Source organism: Harpia harpyja, chromosome 8 (assembly GCF_026419915.1).
Source record: "Harpia harpyja isolate bHarHar1 chromosome 8, bHarHar1 primary haplotype, whole genome shotgun sequence".
NCBI classification, from domain to species: Eukaryota; Metazoa; Chordata; class Aves; order Accipitriformes; family Accipitridae; genus Harpia; species Harpia harpyja.
The window spans coordinates 52,534,209-52,548,897 of NC_068947.1; the positions used below are offsets into that span (position 1 = coordinate 52,534,209).

Sequence of the window (14,689 nt, forward strand, 5' to 3'; positions counted from 1 at the left end):
TCAGTTTCTCATATTTTTACTATCTTACACTTGAAATAGTTCTACTAGCTTCCAGAAAGCATTTGTTGCTATCCAATATCAGTAGGGTATAAAAATCTGGTCCCTAAAGAGAGTATCTTCAAAGGCACTCACTATTTGGTGAGAAACTGGCTCAGAGCTGTATGACGCCGGATGCATAGGACCACTTGGCGATTGAGATAAACGAAAAACGCTCCAAGGAATCCAGAACATATTCTAAAATGGAAAAAAAGAAATAAAATCATACCAAACAACAGATAATACACAAACCATCAACCAAGAATATGAGTTTAAGTGTTTTTCACCTTCAGCTGTTTATGAAGTCTTTTAAATGTCACCTAGAGGTGACAGCAACTCCTACAGTAACTCACTTAAAGACATTGACTCCCTGAAGAAAGGAGAATGGTTACTTTGGACCTCTTTGTCACACACACTGCCATTTTACCACTTAAATTTTCTCTTGCTTAGAGGGGGAAATCTCATGTATATAAATCTATAAAATAATGTGTAAAAATAATCTATAAAAAAGGACTGACAGATCTCAGTGGGGGCTGGCGAAGAGCAGCTGGGCAAAGACCAGTATTGTCAGAACTTAGACATCAGGTTGGAATAGAAAATAGTAAAAATGAAGGGAGTTTAACTCAGATTCAGCAAAATTATACACCTACATCAAATATAAAAAGTAATAGCAACTCTTGTGCCTAAAGCAAAGTATGTCAGCTCTATGATCCTAATCACTTAGGCCTATGTTCCTGATCCTAATAAACCCCCCAAAAGTATAGTTGTCTAAGGACTGGCCTTAATCCTTATGCTCTGTAGCTTAATGAGACCTGGATAAATAGGGCCTAATACTCAAAGGTGAAGTAAAAAAAAAAAAAGAAAAAAGAGAGAGAGAAAACACCACATTTAGAATTGGTAAGGGGAGGTTACTGTTTTATGTGGTAAATAATTAACCCACAGAATACTGAGGATAAAGAGATAACATTTTCATTCTATTAATTTTTAAAATTAATGGAATTTTCCTTTGTTATATGTTGTGCAGGCTTTTGCTAAATATCATTCAAAGATTAATTTAACTTACTTAAAAGGTTGTATGTTGAAAAAATCCTGCTTGATCATTTAAAAATTGCATAGAAACAAGTTTAAACTAAATATAAAGCTGTTCGCAAACATGTCCAATGAGCTTCTCTTAAATATTTTAAGCCAGCACTGTTTAGCACTACTGATAAAATAGACCAGTCCCTTAGGCAATATAAGCCTAAGGGCTGCACAGTGAACTGAATTTCTTTGTAACACTTTATATTAAAAAATAGATCCATCCATTCCTGACTATCAATTTGTCAATAAAATAGAAATGCTCCTCCTGTATATATTTTGCAAATTAACAACATTTGCTGTTGTCACACAGAAGAACAAGATCTACACGTTGATAGTGCTTGGGCTGGCACAGTTTTTTTTGTCCTACCTGAAAGTGAAGAAATACGTCAGATAGAAAGAGAGTTCAACTTTGAGACTTAATGTTAAGAGAATTTGGAGTATTCCAAGTTGGTGTCAGGACTTTATTCAAGACTATCCAAGTCTAACTTTTAAAAAAAAAAAAAATCACGTTGGACAGCTAGGCATTTGAAAGCATTTCACAGTTGTTGTATACTCCTTTCCCTAGCCTGTGTGCGGTACTGAAAAAAAACCAACTCTGCCAACTCCGTTCAAAACACAATGACAAGAAGTTTTGCATTCGGTCAGCTGTAAATCATAAAGATTACCTTTTTCCTTGCCAGTCTAAACAAATAGATTCCCCCGAGTTCAGCATGCAAGTCTATTCAAGGAGAAGAACAAAGTGGATACATATTACTAGCAAAAGCTCCTGTATATTCATAGATTTTCAACATATCTGATGTCATCAAAAAATCCCACTTAAGTTCATATTCAAGTAAATGAATATGAGGGCAGCCTATTAAAAGGAGCTGGAAAACTTCAAATATATTTCTGGTCTTGGATCCAGGTCTTGCAACAGCATATGTTCACAACACCAGCACAGGTATTTGTTCCTACAGTGTATTCCCTTCACTACTGCTCTGCAGTGATTTCCCTGGAGCCTCTCTCAAGCTCTAATGCAAGACTTTTCCTCACAGCAATGCCAAACTCTTTTTTTCTCTAGTATTTCCCAATTCTTTTCTCATTTTTCTTAAGTTCATTCTTTCATTTCCCCAAATTTCCTCCACAAATGAAACCAACTCAGATATCTCCATAAATAAAATAAAACTGACACTCATCTTAATAAATTAACTGTTGTTCTCTCTGAATCCAGTTACGGTTAAGTTACCCTTGCCACCATGTTGAGTGTACCAACCTCTCTTGAAAAGGATAACCACTCTGACCTTGTAAAAGGGAAACTTCCTGGTTAAATCTTTTGTCCCATTTTTGTCAAGTGAAAAGGCCATACTTGTTACATCAGTTCATTTGGGGATGCCATCAAAACAGTTAAAGGGCCATTTAGTAAATCTATATCCAGAACCTAGACCAAGTTAGACTTACTTTTTTTCCCAGAACTTAATTTCTGAAAAAGTCATATATGGAAAGGAAATAACAAAGAGCCCGGTAATACCGACATTTCCTTCCTTACCCATTGTGCTACATGGGCACCATTTCTGAAGGAGGAACCCCAACAAGCAGAGGCCTTATTTGTGACAATCAAAATGTCTAAAAGAGATGTATGTAACTGTTTTGCAAAAGAATTCCTAACAGAGCTCACATGATAACCTTTGTAGAGCAAGGAGCCAGGTTCCTGGGAACTTACCCTATTACAGCAAATGCCGGCAGCTCTTGCAGATCAAAGGGGAAATCCATGCGAAAGTTCGTTCTGAACAGGGCTGTGATGGTAACTGCGAGAGAAGAAAGAGGTAGAGGAGGAAAGGGAAGATGAGAAGTTAAATGCCCTAAAAGCTAGGGGTAGGGACAGAGCAACTAGTTTATACATGCTCCTGTGTGGTTTCATGACTTTATATACAATATTACAGACTGGCAGACTGCTCTGATTTTAGTAGTGCCTATTTTGAGTGCTTCCAGCCCTAGCACTCTAGATGGAACAGGTTTGTTTTCAGAGAATGTCTATATATTTTTACCTACAATCCCAGACTTTTAAAGGGTTTTCTTTCTTTTCTTCCACCATCTATTCTCTAGAAAGTACTGACTCTGAAAACTCTCTTTGCCAAGGCAGGCAGTGCTTACATATCTGGAGAAGCTGTGTCACGCACAGTTGTGATTGCCTTCTAGAAACAAAACTCAGATTTCAGTGGAAATGCAGCTGAATGAGGATGGATCTAAAACCCAACTTGCCCTGGATGAAAGATTTGTTTGCACAATGAGGAAAGAAAAGAAGCAGTGAAAATCTAGCATTATATGATTATTACAGGAGGCATTAATTAATTGTTAATTCGCCAGACAGGACTAAGTTTAGAGCAATGATTTAATCAGATCTCTGTGGGTTACATTACCTAAGATAGCTAAGCTGGTCTAACTGCATGCTACTATCCAAAATGGGAAGATCTTACTCCCTGCCTCTTCACACCGTTCCTTCCCTCCCAGCTGCACTGTTCTCCTCTCCCGTCAGGCCCACTCCGACACATGTCAAAGCCTTCACTGAGTTCTTTCACCTCATTAAAACCTACCAGAAAACCTATCTGCTCTTTTCCTGGATTAGTCCTCTGCCAGGGAAGTGAGCTGAATGGAGGGGTCCAATGAACACAGAGATTCTACAGGTGAGGGGTAGAAGAACAGTCAGGGACAGAAGATGGTGAAAAGCAGGATGTCCTCTTTTTTGTTAGATCAGCCCAAGAAAGGGATCATCTCAATTTAGTTTTAGGAAACAGATAGTCCAAGCCACTAAATGACAGTGACTAAAAAGTATAGTAGGGCTCACTTTCAAAGAGTTTTGCCACAGGGCGGCAAAGATGACCAGAGCAAAAGGAAACAGTCACAGCACTTAGTCTTGAGTCTTTCTAGGTTCCCTCTCTACTCCCACAAGACAGAAGGAGATTTCCACAGAAAGATTAATCCCACTATCTTCATCCTCTTTCCTGGGTGACTAAGCCATCCTGAAACTGAATGGCTAAGCCCTTTTCTCTCCATTGGCTACAAACTCTACTAGTTTAGAGTAGCTGTCCAACTCTTACAGGGTGAAAGTTAAAAGTAGTATAAAGAAATGAGAAAGTCTAGTTAATGGGAAAGTCTACTTAAAAAAGCTTTGAACTTTAAAATGACACTGAGCCATGTGTAGAAGTGATCAGAAGGAGCAGGAGGAAGGCAAGGCATAAAACACTATGCGAAATAAGATGAAGGCTCAGGACACGGTACAACAGAAATCCTGCAAATTGCAGAACTTCAGTCTTCCATGATTAACAAACAGGGGCCTAAGTTGCAGCAGCCAACCAGAGTGGGCCAGATGTTATTTGGAAAGTTCAGATAATGGCATAAAGCCAGCCAACAAAGCCATCAGTATCCAGAAGCCAGCAAAGATTTTGTGGGTCTAAGAAAAAAAAGAATTTTGGTGAGATGCTACACAACTTATTTGCATCTGTCCAATCTGATGTGATTGCTTCCCTACCTGCTACTTCCTGGTAGCAGTGATGCAGCTTGGAGGTAAAAAAATGACAATAAAAGAGTCGTTAAACAAGCTGCGGCCTTAAAAGGCATTAAGATCTGAGGCAGATTAGGAATGATGTAGATGAGCTATTTAAAAAAATAATTCACCTTCTCTAATGAGCATCAGGGCTTCCAGGGCCTGGAGGGGGACTGATGGGTAGCATATGTGTTTAAGAAGGTTGTGGAGCAATGTGGTGAAGTGCAGAGAGACCTGTGCATTAGCACCTGGCAAATCGGTAATACACGTCTAGATTTTAAAAGCAAGCACAACCCTGTAAATACTTATTTTGAACCTCAAAGACAGGGAAAAAACCCAGAAAGGTAATTCAAATGAATAAAAACTTTGTGATGTAGAGTTTTTCTTAACAAAACAGTAAAGCCAGATTAAGGGGAATGGTATTTATTTAGATTATTAAGAGGTCCCACATGAGGCTGTGGAGCCTCATGTAGAGGTCCACTGATCAAACAGCAAAAGGGAAAATATTATCATGGATCAGAAGCTAGCCCAGAGAGAGAAAAAAAGTGAGTTTATCATGTCAGTCATGTAATGATACATGTCATAGTACGCATGTAGCAGGAGTTCTTGAGTCCCTGTGGTGTTGAATGGATTTCTTCAGAGGTCAATATTGGAGCTGATTCTGCTTGTTTAACATCTGCATCAAGGTCCTAGATGATAGGATGGAACTCACTCGTCAGTGACCATACTGAGCTGGGGAGGGAGAGAAGGGGGTGGTTTGTCACCTGGAGGGTTTTACACAGAGTGACCTCCACACACCAAAGGAGTTGACCAGTAGGAACATCATAAATTCAACAAAGACAAATATTTAATCCCGCACCTGGAATGGCAGGTGTGTCAGTACAGCCTGGGGGCCTAGTGAAGAGGAAAAGCTCTGCTCTCATGCCAGTGGGTCCTGCTGGAGACAATGCTTAATATGTGCCCTTGTGGAAATGAAAGCTAACCACTGGGCCACGTCAGCAAAAGCACAACCAGCTGGTAGAGGGTGGTGATTATTTCCTTCTATATGGCAGTGAAGAAGCCACATCTAGAAAACCCAGTACAAACAAAATGTTACAAAACTGGGGAGAGTCCGGTAGTGAGCCCCATGAAGGTGCAGGGCATGGGCACAGGGAGGGGCTGCAGGAGATAGGTCTACTCAGTGTGGAAACGAAAAGGCCCAAGGGGATTCTAACAGCAGTCTCCCCTACCTCGTGGGGAAGCCGTAAAGATACAGTGAAAGAAAAAGAGGCAATGGGCATGACTCCCAACACAGGAATTTTGTCTACATATAAGGAGTGAATGCTTCTTTTTGGGGAAGGGGTTCAGCGCTGGAACAGTTGCCCAGGGAGGCAGCGGAAAGTTGTCCCTCCTGTAAGCAGGAGTTTGGAGTAGAGAGCTCCAGGGGTCTCTTCCAAACTAAATCTTTCTATGATTCAGGATTTTCTGCAGAAGACGGCAAAATCTGCACGTGATGATACTGAATCAATTTACCCTGGCTAGAAGCAGAGAGGACTGCATAAGAAAGGCAATGTTCTGTGTTGCTGAATGCAAAGTAATACAGTCGGGGAAGATTACTGATACATTAGAAAGGAATCTAATTTAACAATTGTATTTCAAGAAAGCGAGTTGTATCAGTGTAGACAGCGCAAAGAAAATGGTCTTTTTACCTTTTTCCTAATTGCAGCTGCTAGAAACGTGCAAAAGCTGCATAAAAATGATATCATAATGCACAGTATTGCATTGCAATATTGTAATGCCTTCCAGTAGATCCATGCAATAGCCACACCTGCTTGGAACTCTGATCATTTTATCTCAAAAATAGTCTGGAAGAAGACGGCAAATGCTTGCCTAAGCAGAAAAGTTATTTCACATATTACGTATGAATTTGCAATAGTTTACATGTGGTGCATGAATATCATAAGTAGGTGCACATAAGGGAAGCAGTTTCTTCCACTTTCAAGTACGTTAACCCACCTCATACAAAGGCCTTCTTACTGGGTGATAATAGTAGCCATACAGGAGACTAGCACAAAGACATCTGCTTATCTACTGAGTGCATGACTTCTGGGAGTAGGCAAGACTTTAGAGGTTGTGAAGACACTAGAGAGGGGGCCTAAGAAAAACCCTTGCATGAACGAAGACTAAAAAGACAGGGCTTGTAACTTTCAGAAGGAAATGAGCAAGAAAAGACACGAAAGAAAAGTTAGAGCAGGCACGATAAAAGATCATAAAATAATGAATGACTTAGCTAGACAAAAGTTTCTAGTTCCTTAATACAAGGACAAGGATACTGGCAACACAAAGAAAATTCAGAGCTATGAAAAGGAACTATTTTTCATGGACAATTGGATCATGGAACTTTTTAACCCAGACAGTCAATGAAGCAGAATGTAAGGAGCCATTAATGTGGGTATTAAAGCTGTCTGGATGATTTTGAAGAAGGGACAGTAATTAAGAGGTTTCAGGATTAAGCTAATTTCTAATGATTTGGGAGATCAGGAAGGGAGCTAGAGTAGCTAAAGTGAAGGATAGGAAATTATCTCCTGTCATCTATCTTGGAATTTCTTATATTTTCCTCTGGAAAGAACAGAAAGATGTCGGTTTTGTGACAGATCTGATGGCTGAATACCGCTCAATATGAGGCAGTGTTTCACAAACAAAGATGTAGTCACTTTCTACATTCAGGTAGAAAGTGTAGTCCCTTTCTATATTCAAGAGAATATTCAAGCCAAATAATGTTTTAGCACAAAAATATCCAACCCTGTGAAGTCAAGAGAGACATAAGTTACAGCAGTTTTAAGTAATGGAACTGCCCACATAGAGCTCAGCTCAATAAAATAAATATAACTGTAAATATAAAAGATGAAGACATTATAAGCGAGAGGTTTACAAAGAAATGGTAGCCTTCTGCATCAGCTAGAACTCCATCCCCACAGTATCTGAGATTCTCTCCTGAACAAGCTTGTCCTGTGCTGTTTCTGTCTGCACAGATGTTGCACACACACTTCTCAGTTACTTGAGACAGTTATTCTTTCAGGACCTTCAGTCACACCATACCAATCCTGTAGCCTCCTAATCATTTTATCATCTCAATTTTCTAGACTATTTGGTTTTTATGCTTCTAGTCAAGAGATGACAAAAGCAGGCCATGGCATTTCCAGCAGATCACAGCAGTATACACTGCAGTATGTATTACATCCTTTGGGATGGGATACCTCTGTGTCTGCAGCCTTGACATTATGCTAAGTAGAGGCAAAAATCCCACCTCAGGGGCCCTCTTACTTGCCGAGGACTCATATTCAGTCATTTTCAGTCATATTCCCAGCACACCTAGGAATAGGTTGGGTTATACAATTGATGACATAAGATACTTCCCTTTCTCTTTCCTTTTGTAGTGCTGGAAGTCACATGTCACGGCAGAAGTTTCAAACATCATACAAGGTTGTGGTTTTGAGGAAGATGGAACAGAATAAATTAATAGAGCAACTTTTGTACAGAGAGTGGGAATGGCTCTTAGCTTACCTGCATCCTTGTTCCAAACAGCAAGGACTCGAAAAATGAAGGCACTAAAGGTAGCTGCAAAGAAACCTCTCCAATAATTGCGCACAGCAAAGTAAGTGGAAGTGACCTCAATGCTGAAAAGGACCCCTAGAAAGAGTTGGAAAGGGAGCAAAGTTAAAATCAGGAGTGTAACATTAGAAGTGTGAGAGAGGCTTCTAATAGCCTTCTAGAGCAGTGGTCTCCACACTTCTTTGATCACACCCCCCTACCAATAAAAGATTTTTGAGCACATACCCCCCAATATATGTGTATTTATTTAAAAATTATATATACGTGTACTACTGTACTAATATATTATGTACAATATAAAACATACACAAAAAATAGAAATTAAAAAAGGATGAGATAAAGATGAAATAAGCAAAATTTTAAAAATTTGTTTTACTTATTAATGGAACAAAAAATTTTTTGTTCTCGCTAAAAATATTGATATTCTTTATTTTTTAATATCTTGGTTTAACACTTTGTGATGCAGTGATTCAAAGGTCTGGTTCTATGTTCAGTTTATTTTGATACTTGGTCTTAATGGCTGTCATACCTGCAAAAGATATCTCATAAAGATACATAGATCCACATGTAAGAAATGCATCATTGGCTGTGCTGACTAAATCATGATACTATTTTTTCAATCCCATCCACCACATATGCAAAGATTTTTGTTGAAATTTGGATAATAAATTTCCATCTTCCCTGATGTCAATCAGTTGTTCTTGCAAACTAATCAGAAGGTGTTGAATTTTTATATCTTTAACAAATGGGTTCAAACCCCACTGAAACTCTTGATCTGGAAGATTTTTAAACAGGTTAGAAATTTCTGTTTCCGAGTTTTTTTAAGTGTACACATATGAGAGTTTTTGTAGGTGACACACATTGTACTTGTACAGTTTCTTTTGAAAAGCAGTTACTTTCTCACCCACTGTTACAATGTCACTTTCACCTTGAAGGGAGGCATTAAGTGTGTTTATTTTTTTAAAAATAACTGCTAGGTAGCATGCTACTGACAGACACGTGTCATCACAGAAAAGATCAGCAAATTCAGAACACTTCTTTTTTTGTAAAAGAAAAATGTGTAACTGGTCTTTAAATTCAACAAGTCTTTTAAAAGCCCATTGCCACGAGATAACCAGCAAATGTCTGTATGGTAGAAAGGATTTTCATGGTCAGTCCCCATCTCATTAGGAAGTACTGTAAAGATTCTGCTGTTCCGAAGGCTTGTTTTTACAAAATTAACCACATCGATGACATCCTGTAGTACTTTGTGCATATCTGGCTCCCATTTCTTTGCTGCAATAGCTTGCCTAAGAACAACGCAGGGAACGAATTTCAGGTGTGTTGCTGTCTATGTAACCTTACCACACAATCCTTTTCTTATGCCAAAGCAGCTGCTCCAGCAGTCATTACACTTGCACAGCTTTTCCATAAAACATTTTTATTAAAGAAGTAATTTACTGTTGAGAATGTAGCTTCTCTGGTAGGTCTTTCCTTTAGTGGCTCACAGAAAGTAGTTCTTCATGCATTTCACTATCAAAACAGAATCTAGCAAATACCATAAGCTGCATAGCAAGCCTCTCACACTGTGTAATTTGTACTGATACTTGTTTCTTCAAATCTTCAGCAATGTTTTCTATGCATCTTCCAACAGTGTTTGCTGACAAAGGAATGCATTTGTTTGCCGCTGTATTGCTTTCTGCGTATCGCTGCAGCCATTTTTACCATGGCAGGAAGAACAAGTGTTTCCCCAGTGGTATGTGGCTTTTTGTCTTTTGCTATGAAGTAAGAAACCTCAAAGAAGGCTTCTAAACATTTATCATTAAGTTCAGTGAAATTCTATAAAAAGTACTGCATTGAATATCACATACTTTGAAATATCACTGAAAAAATTGTAGAGGTTTGTCTTCATGTTCTGGACGCTTAGCTTTTAAATGTCTTGCTAATTCTGCGGGCTTCATGCCACCATTAGGTAACTTCTCAAAGCACAGTATACATTTAGGGTGAGGTTCATCATTAACGATAGCAGATGTAAATCCATATTTAAAATAGCCTTTGATAATTTTAATTATTTTTTGCCAACTTCTTGTCAGATCTGATTAGCTGGTCATTGTTTGTACCGCGTAATGTGGCTGATTAAGAGCCTGTACTAGGAGTAGGAAAAGCATCAGCTCTGCCATTTTCTTGTCATTCATCTGTGCTCACATTATTAGTAGTATCTTCAATCCCCTGTCTCTTTGCAGGAATCTTTTTAAGCCACTTGTCCATTTTGTGAGGGTTAGTTAACACTATATAATTCATAAATCCACTTAAGTGGGCACACACTGATTGCAAGACATTGCAATATGTTGAAAGCAGGTAAATGACTGAGGGCACCACTGTCAACCCTCCGTGTTGTCAACAACTCTACACCCAGGACACCTCATGCACTGTATGTGACAAGCAGCCATCTGACATACATACCGAGTGAAGGCACCACTACCAATACATATACTCCAATATTAGTGAAGCTTAATTTATTTCCTTTTTTTTTTTAATAAAAAAAAAGAGAAATTCCAATATTTCCTTCTCACACCCCAATGGATCATCTTGCACACCCCTTTGGAGACCACTGTTCTAGAGAGCCTTCCACTCTTGCCTCCAGAAGGCTGACATGTGGAAAAAAGACTGTGTCAGAGGTGCTGAGGAGGTTGGTAATGCTAAAAGTAAGCTTCTTTGCTCAAAGTAGATGACAGATCAAAAATACGGTGCAGGAAAGGGGGAGAGGAGAAAAGGACTATGCAGGAGAGGATTTAGGTACCTGAGAAAAAGGAAACAGAACAGCCACTTGCCTCCAAGTGGTGTCCCAAAGCAGCAGCCGACCCCCACAGCGCAACCCACAGTCAGGACATCCGTGTAATAATATGGCTGCTACTGGTGAAAGAGACAAAGAGAGACAGACAAACAGAAGAGAGAAGGACAGAAAGCAGAGAGTGAGTAACAGAATTGGCAGGTACAGCCACATGCTGTCACCGGTCTCAGAGTTATAGCTATATTGATATTGCTTCTCCCTTCTGGACGGCTTCAAAACATTCAAAAGACAAGACCTGGCACAAGACAGGCATATACCTGGAATCACATCCTCAAGACATGAGGAGAAGGCAGCAACTCATCTTTCATTGAAACATGCACATTTCTGTTACTGTAGAAGAAATGTCTTGTGGAAAATCCTCCAGAGTGTGGAGGGCACTTAAGTATATTTTACTCCGTCTCTTTTACTTTGGCAGAGAATCTCAGGATGCATGGGTCTTATGGGTAGGTGAGTGGGTAACAGATCACCTAGTAAAGCTTGTGCTGTCCTGGTGAAAACAATCATGATAATAAAGGGAAATGGAAGGTATAAAAGGTAGAGTCTCGCCTGAGGTTGTTTTGGAAGACACAGAGCTGTTGAAAGGGAGAAAATGCTCTTCCACTCTTTCTCTAAGATTTAGCCCTGAAGTACCTGAGAATGGTGAAAGGTGAGCAGATAGGTTCTGTTTTATTTTATTTTGTCTATATCCTAGGTGGTGTATAATACACCAGTGTTAAAAGCCTGTGTATTTGATACTTTCTACTATCACACGTTCCCAAAGTAGCCTGTTAGATCTCCCATGAGAGTTTTGAGACAGGGTGGTCCTGTGTTATGGTGGGAATCTAAGTGGCCAGGCTGGATTCTAAGGCCAGAAGGCCATGAATTCCTGTTTTCCTGAGCAGGTGTTTAACAGAGCCTCAACCAAAAGGCGTCTCAAGGCTGCCTCTGCACAACCCAACAAAAAAGGGTCATGGACCATTCCCTGACCCAGAGGAATGTGTCCATATCCACAGCTTCATCCTAGGTAACTTCTGGGCCCTGCTAGTGCCCCTGTGGCCTTAAGACATAATCATGTCCAGAACAGGGATGGGGTTCAGTTCAAAGTGTCTGGAATAGCAGGAGGGTTGTGTTACAGCCCACCAGCATGCTGATTAACAGCTTGAAACTGAGGGTACATGCCACATGGCCTGCAGTGTGGCAAGAGGTAATTAGAGTTGTTTGAAGGTGCGAAGCCTGATGGGACAGCATTGAAGAACAGCGTGAGATAGAGAGACCTAGAGCAACCACTGAGAACAGCCTGTGGCATACAGCATCTCCCAGGACCCAGCACTGTGTCAGAGCGCTGGTGCTGTGTAACAGCATAGGACTAGCCAGATAGACCAAAACAGACAAAGAGTACCAGAGTGCACTCAGAAAAAGTAGGCTGGCCACCTTTTGCTTGTTGAGGGCTAAATTGGCTTTTCAAATCCATTATGAGGGCTCTTCAATAATACATAAGGTGGTGTTCATCAGCAACACCACCAAGAAGTTATACACCCTGGGCAATATGATGTGAAATTGCAAGCTATGTCCTGAACTAAGGTCAGCTAAAGAATACATGACTCCCAGGTAACAGAAATCACTTTCAGCAATTTGGTGTGAATCCATAAGAGGAACCCAACTAGGGCTACAAAAGCTAACTTGCAGTTTGTTCCCATACTACAACGTTACCACAGACTCACAGCAAATTTTAGTCTGGAAGGTACCTCTGAATGCTTCTTCTCTAACTCTCTGCTCAGAGCTGGGCTAACTTCAAGGCTAGATCAGGGTGCTGGGTGAGCCCTGATCACCTTTAAGGGTGGAGATTCCCCAGCCTCTCTTGACACCTGTGCCACTCCGAACCACCTTTGGGGCAAGGAGAGAATTTTTTTTAATGCATAGATAGAATTTCCCTTGTTGCAAGTTATGCCTGTTGTCTCCTGTCCTTTCACTGTTCTCAGAATTTGGCTATTTTGTCTCTCTAACATCTCCTTTAGCTACAGAAGACAGCAATTAGACTACTCCCCCTTTAGCCTTCTCTTTTCTTCTCTAGCCTCTTCTAGTGAACTATGTATAATGTGTCCTGCAGTCTCTGAGACTATATAAATTCCAAGTACTGAGAAAGAAACAAGAATTGTAGACTGTGTAATGGAAGGTTTTTTGGGTTTGGTTTTTTTGCATTTTTTTTTTTACCATTAAGAGACATACCATTCTCCTGTATACTACCAATGTTTCCACCTGACTATGGTCTAAACCTTGGTTCAGAACCTGCTTTTTCTCAAAGTTTTTGGCAGACTTACAAGTTTTGCCTTGAAGCCTCAGGCTTCAGCTCAGGCTGTCTCCAACTTGCTATATTGCCCACATATACACAGCTCTCAGCCTCTCTCTTGCTGAACCTGATTTTCTTCCTGGCACATCTTTTCTCAAGCTTTCACCTGAAGAACCTCTAGTTCGTAACTGACAAACTATATTCCTTCCCTTTTTTTTAAAGCAAACGAGAATAAAGATCATTATTATTGTTGATGCAAGACCATGTTGCATTTGTCAGCTAGCTCATCCATTTGAAGACTATCAGAAAAGTAGTACATGGTAGAAATAAAGCCAACTTAGAAAAAACATCGCATTTCAAAAACTCCTTAAATTTCTGGGCACAATAAGCATGGAGAGAGGTTCAGGGCAGTGCATGGGTGGAAAGTGAAATGAAGGCACAACAAAGAATGGAGAACGTTTTAAGACAAATTATTTATGAATATATTTCCACTGTTTTTGGAAGAAGTTACCACGTGCCTCTGGCACATGTACTGTTTAAGGAAATTCTGTGAAGCAGAAGACTAGTACAAATGCAAGGGGACAGAGATAAATCTCCACATTTGTCCTCACAGCAGCATCATAGAAAGGTGGGAAGGGACCACTGGAGGTGTCTCCTCCAGCTCCCTGCTCAGAGCTGTGCTAATTCCAAGGCTAGGTCAGGTTCTTGTCCAGGTGAGTCCTGAACATCTCCAAGGGTCAAGATTCTCTGGACCCTCTGGGCACCTGTGCCAGCGCTGAACCACCCTAAGGGGATGAGTATATACTTTCCTTATACGCAGTCAGAATTTCCCTTGTTGCAAGTTGTGCCCATTGCCTCTTGCACTGTGCTGCTCTGAAAAGAGCCTGGATCAATCTTCACTAAAATCCCTCTTTAAGTGGTTGATGACATCAGGCAGACCATCCCCCTTTAGCATTTTCTCCTCTAGGCTGAGCAAACACAGCTTCCTCAGCTTCTCCTCATATACCATTACTCCAACCTCCCAACCATCTTACTGGCCCTTTACATCTCTTATATATGGGGAGCCCAAAACTTTACACACTGATATTTCTGTTCTCCAGTCCACTGATGAAGTATTCGTACAGTAGTCTCCTGTTCACATTATCGCTTCCTGTCATACTTGCCATCACCTTCTGCCCTTAGATGTTGCTACTCCTTACACAAAGGGTTTTTTTTAACTTCTGTTCTCTACTCAATCCTTACTGATTTTCTGGACAGCCCTTGGTGCTCTCCAGTTTGAACAATGTCCATGGCAGGCAGGGACTGAACAAGCTGCGTCATTAGAAAGCAGCACATCAGTAGGTGTCACTTTTCCTATAATCCTCCT

The 14,689-nt window shown here is 40.3% G+C and overlaps 1 protein-coding gene across 4 annotated transcripts in view; it reads right to left on the bottom strand.

Moving 5' to 3' along the window:
• Positions 1 to 14,689, bottom strand: part of CLCN1 (chloride voltage-gated channel 1) — a 69,379-nt gene that overhangs the window by 18,059 nt on the left and 36,631 nt on the right. For all 4 annotated transcript variants that reach the window (XR_008236376.1, XM_052794937.1, XM_052794938.1 and 1 more), the window contains exons 7-10: positions 11,038 to 11,116; positions 8,180 to 8,305; positions 2,816 to 2,900; positions 133 to 234 (exon numbers count right to left, since the gene is read on the bottom strand). Coding sequence is in view for 3 of the 4 variants with exons in the window: in XM_052794937.1 (XP_052650897.1) it covers positions 133 to 234; positions 2,816 to 2,900; positions 8,180 to 8,305; positions 11,038 to 11,116 (392 nt within the window). In the remaining variant the exon portion in view is untranslated. The remainder of the gene's footprint in view (positions 1 to 132; positions 235 to 2,815; positions 2,901 to 8,179; positions 8,306 to 11,037; positions 11,117 to 14,689) is intronic.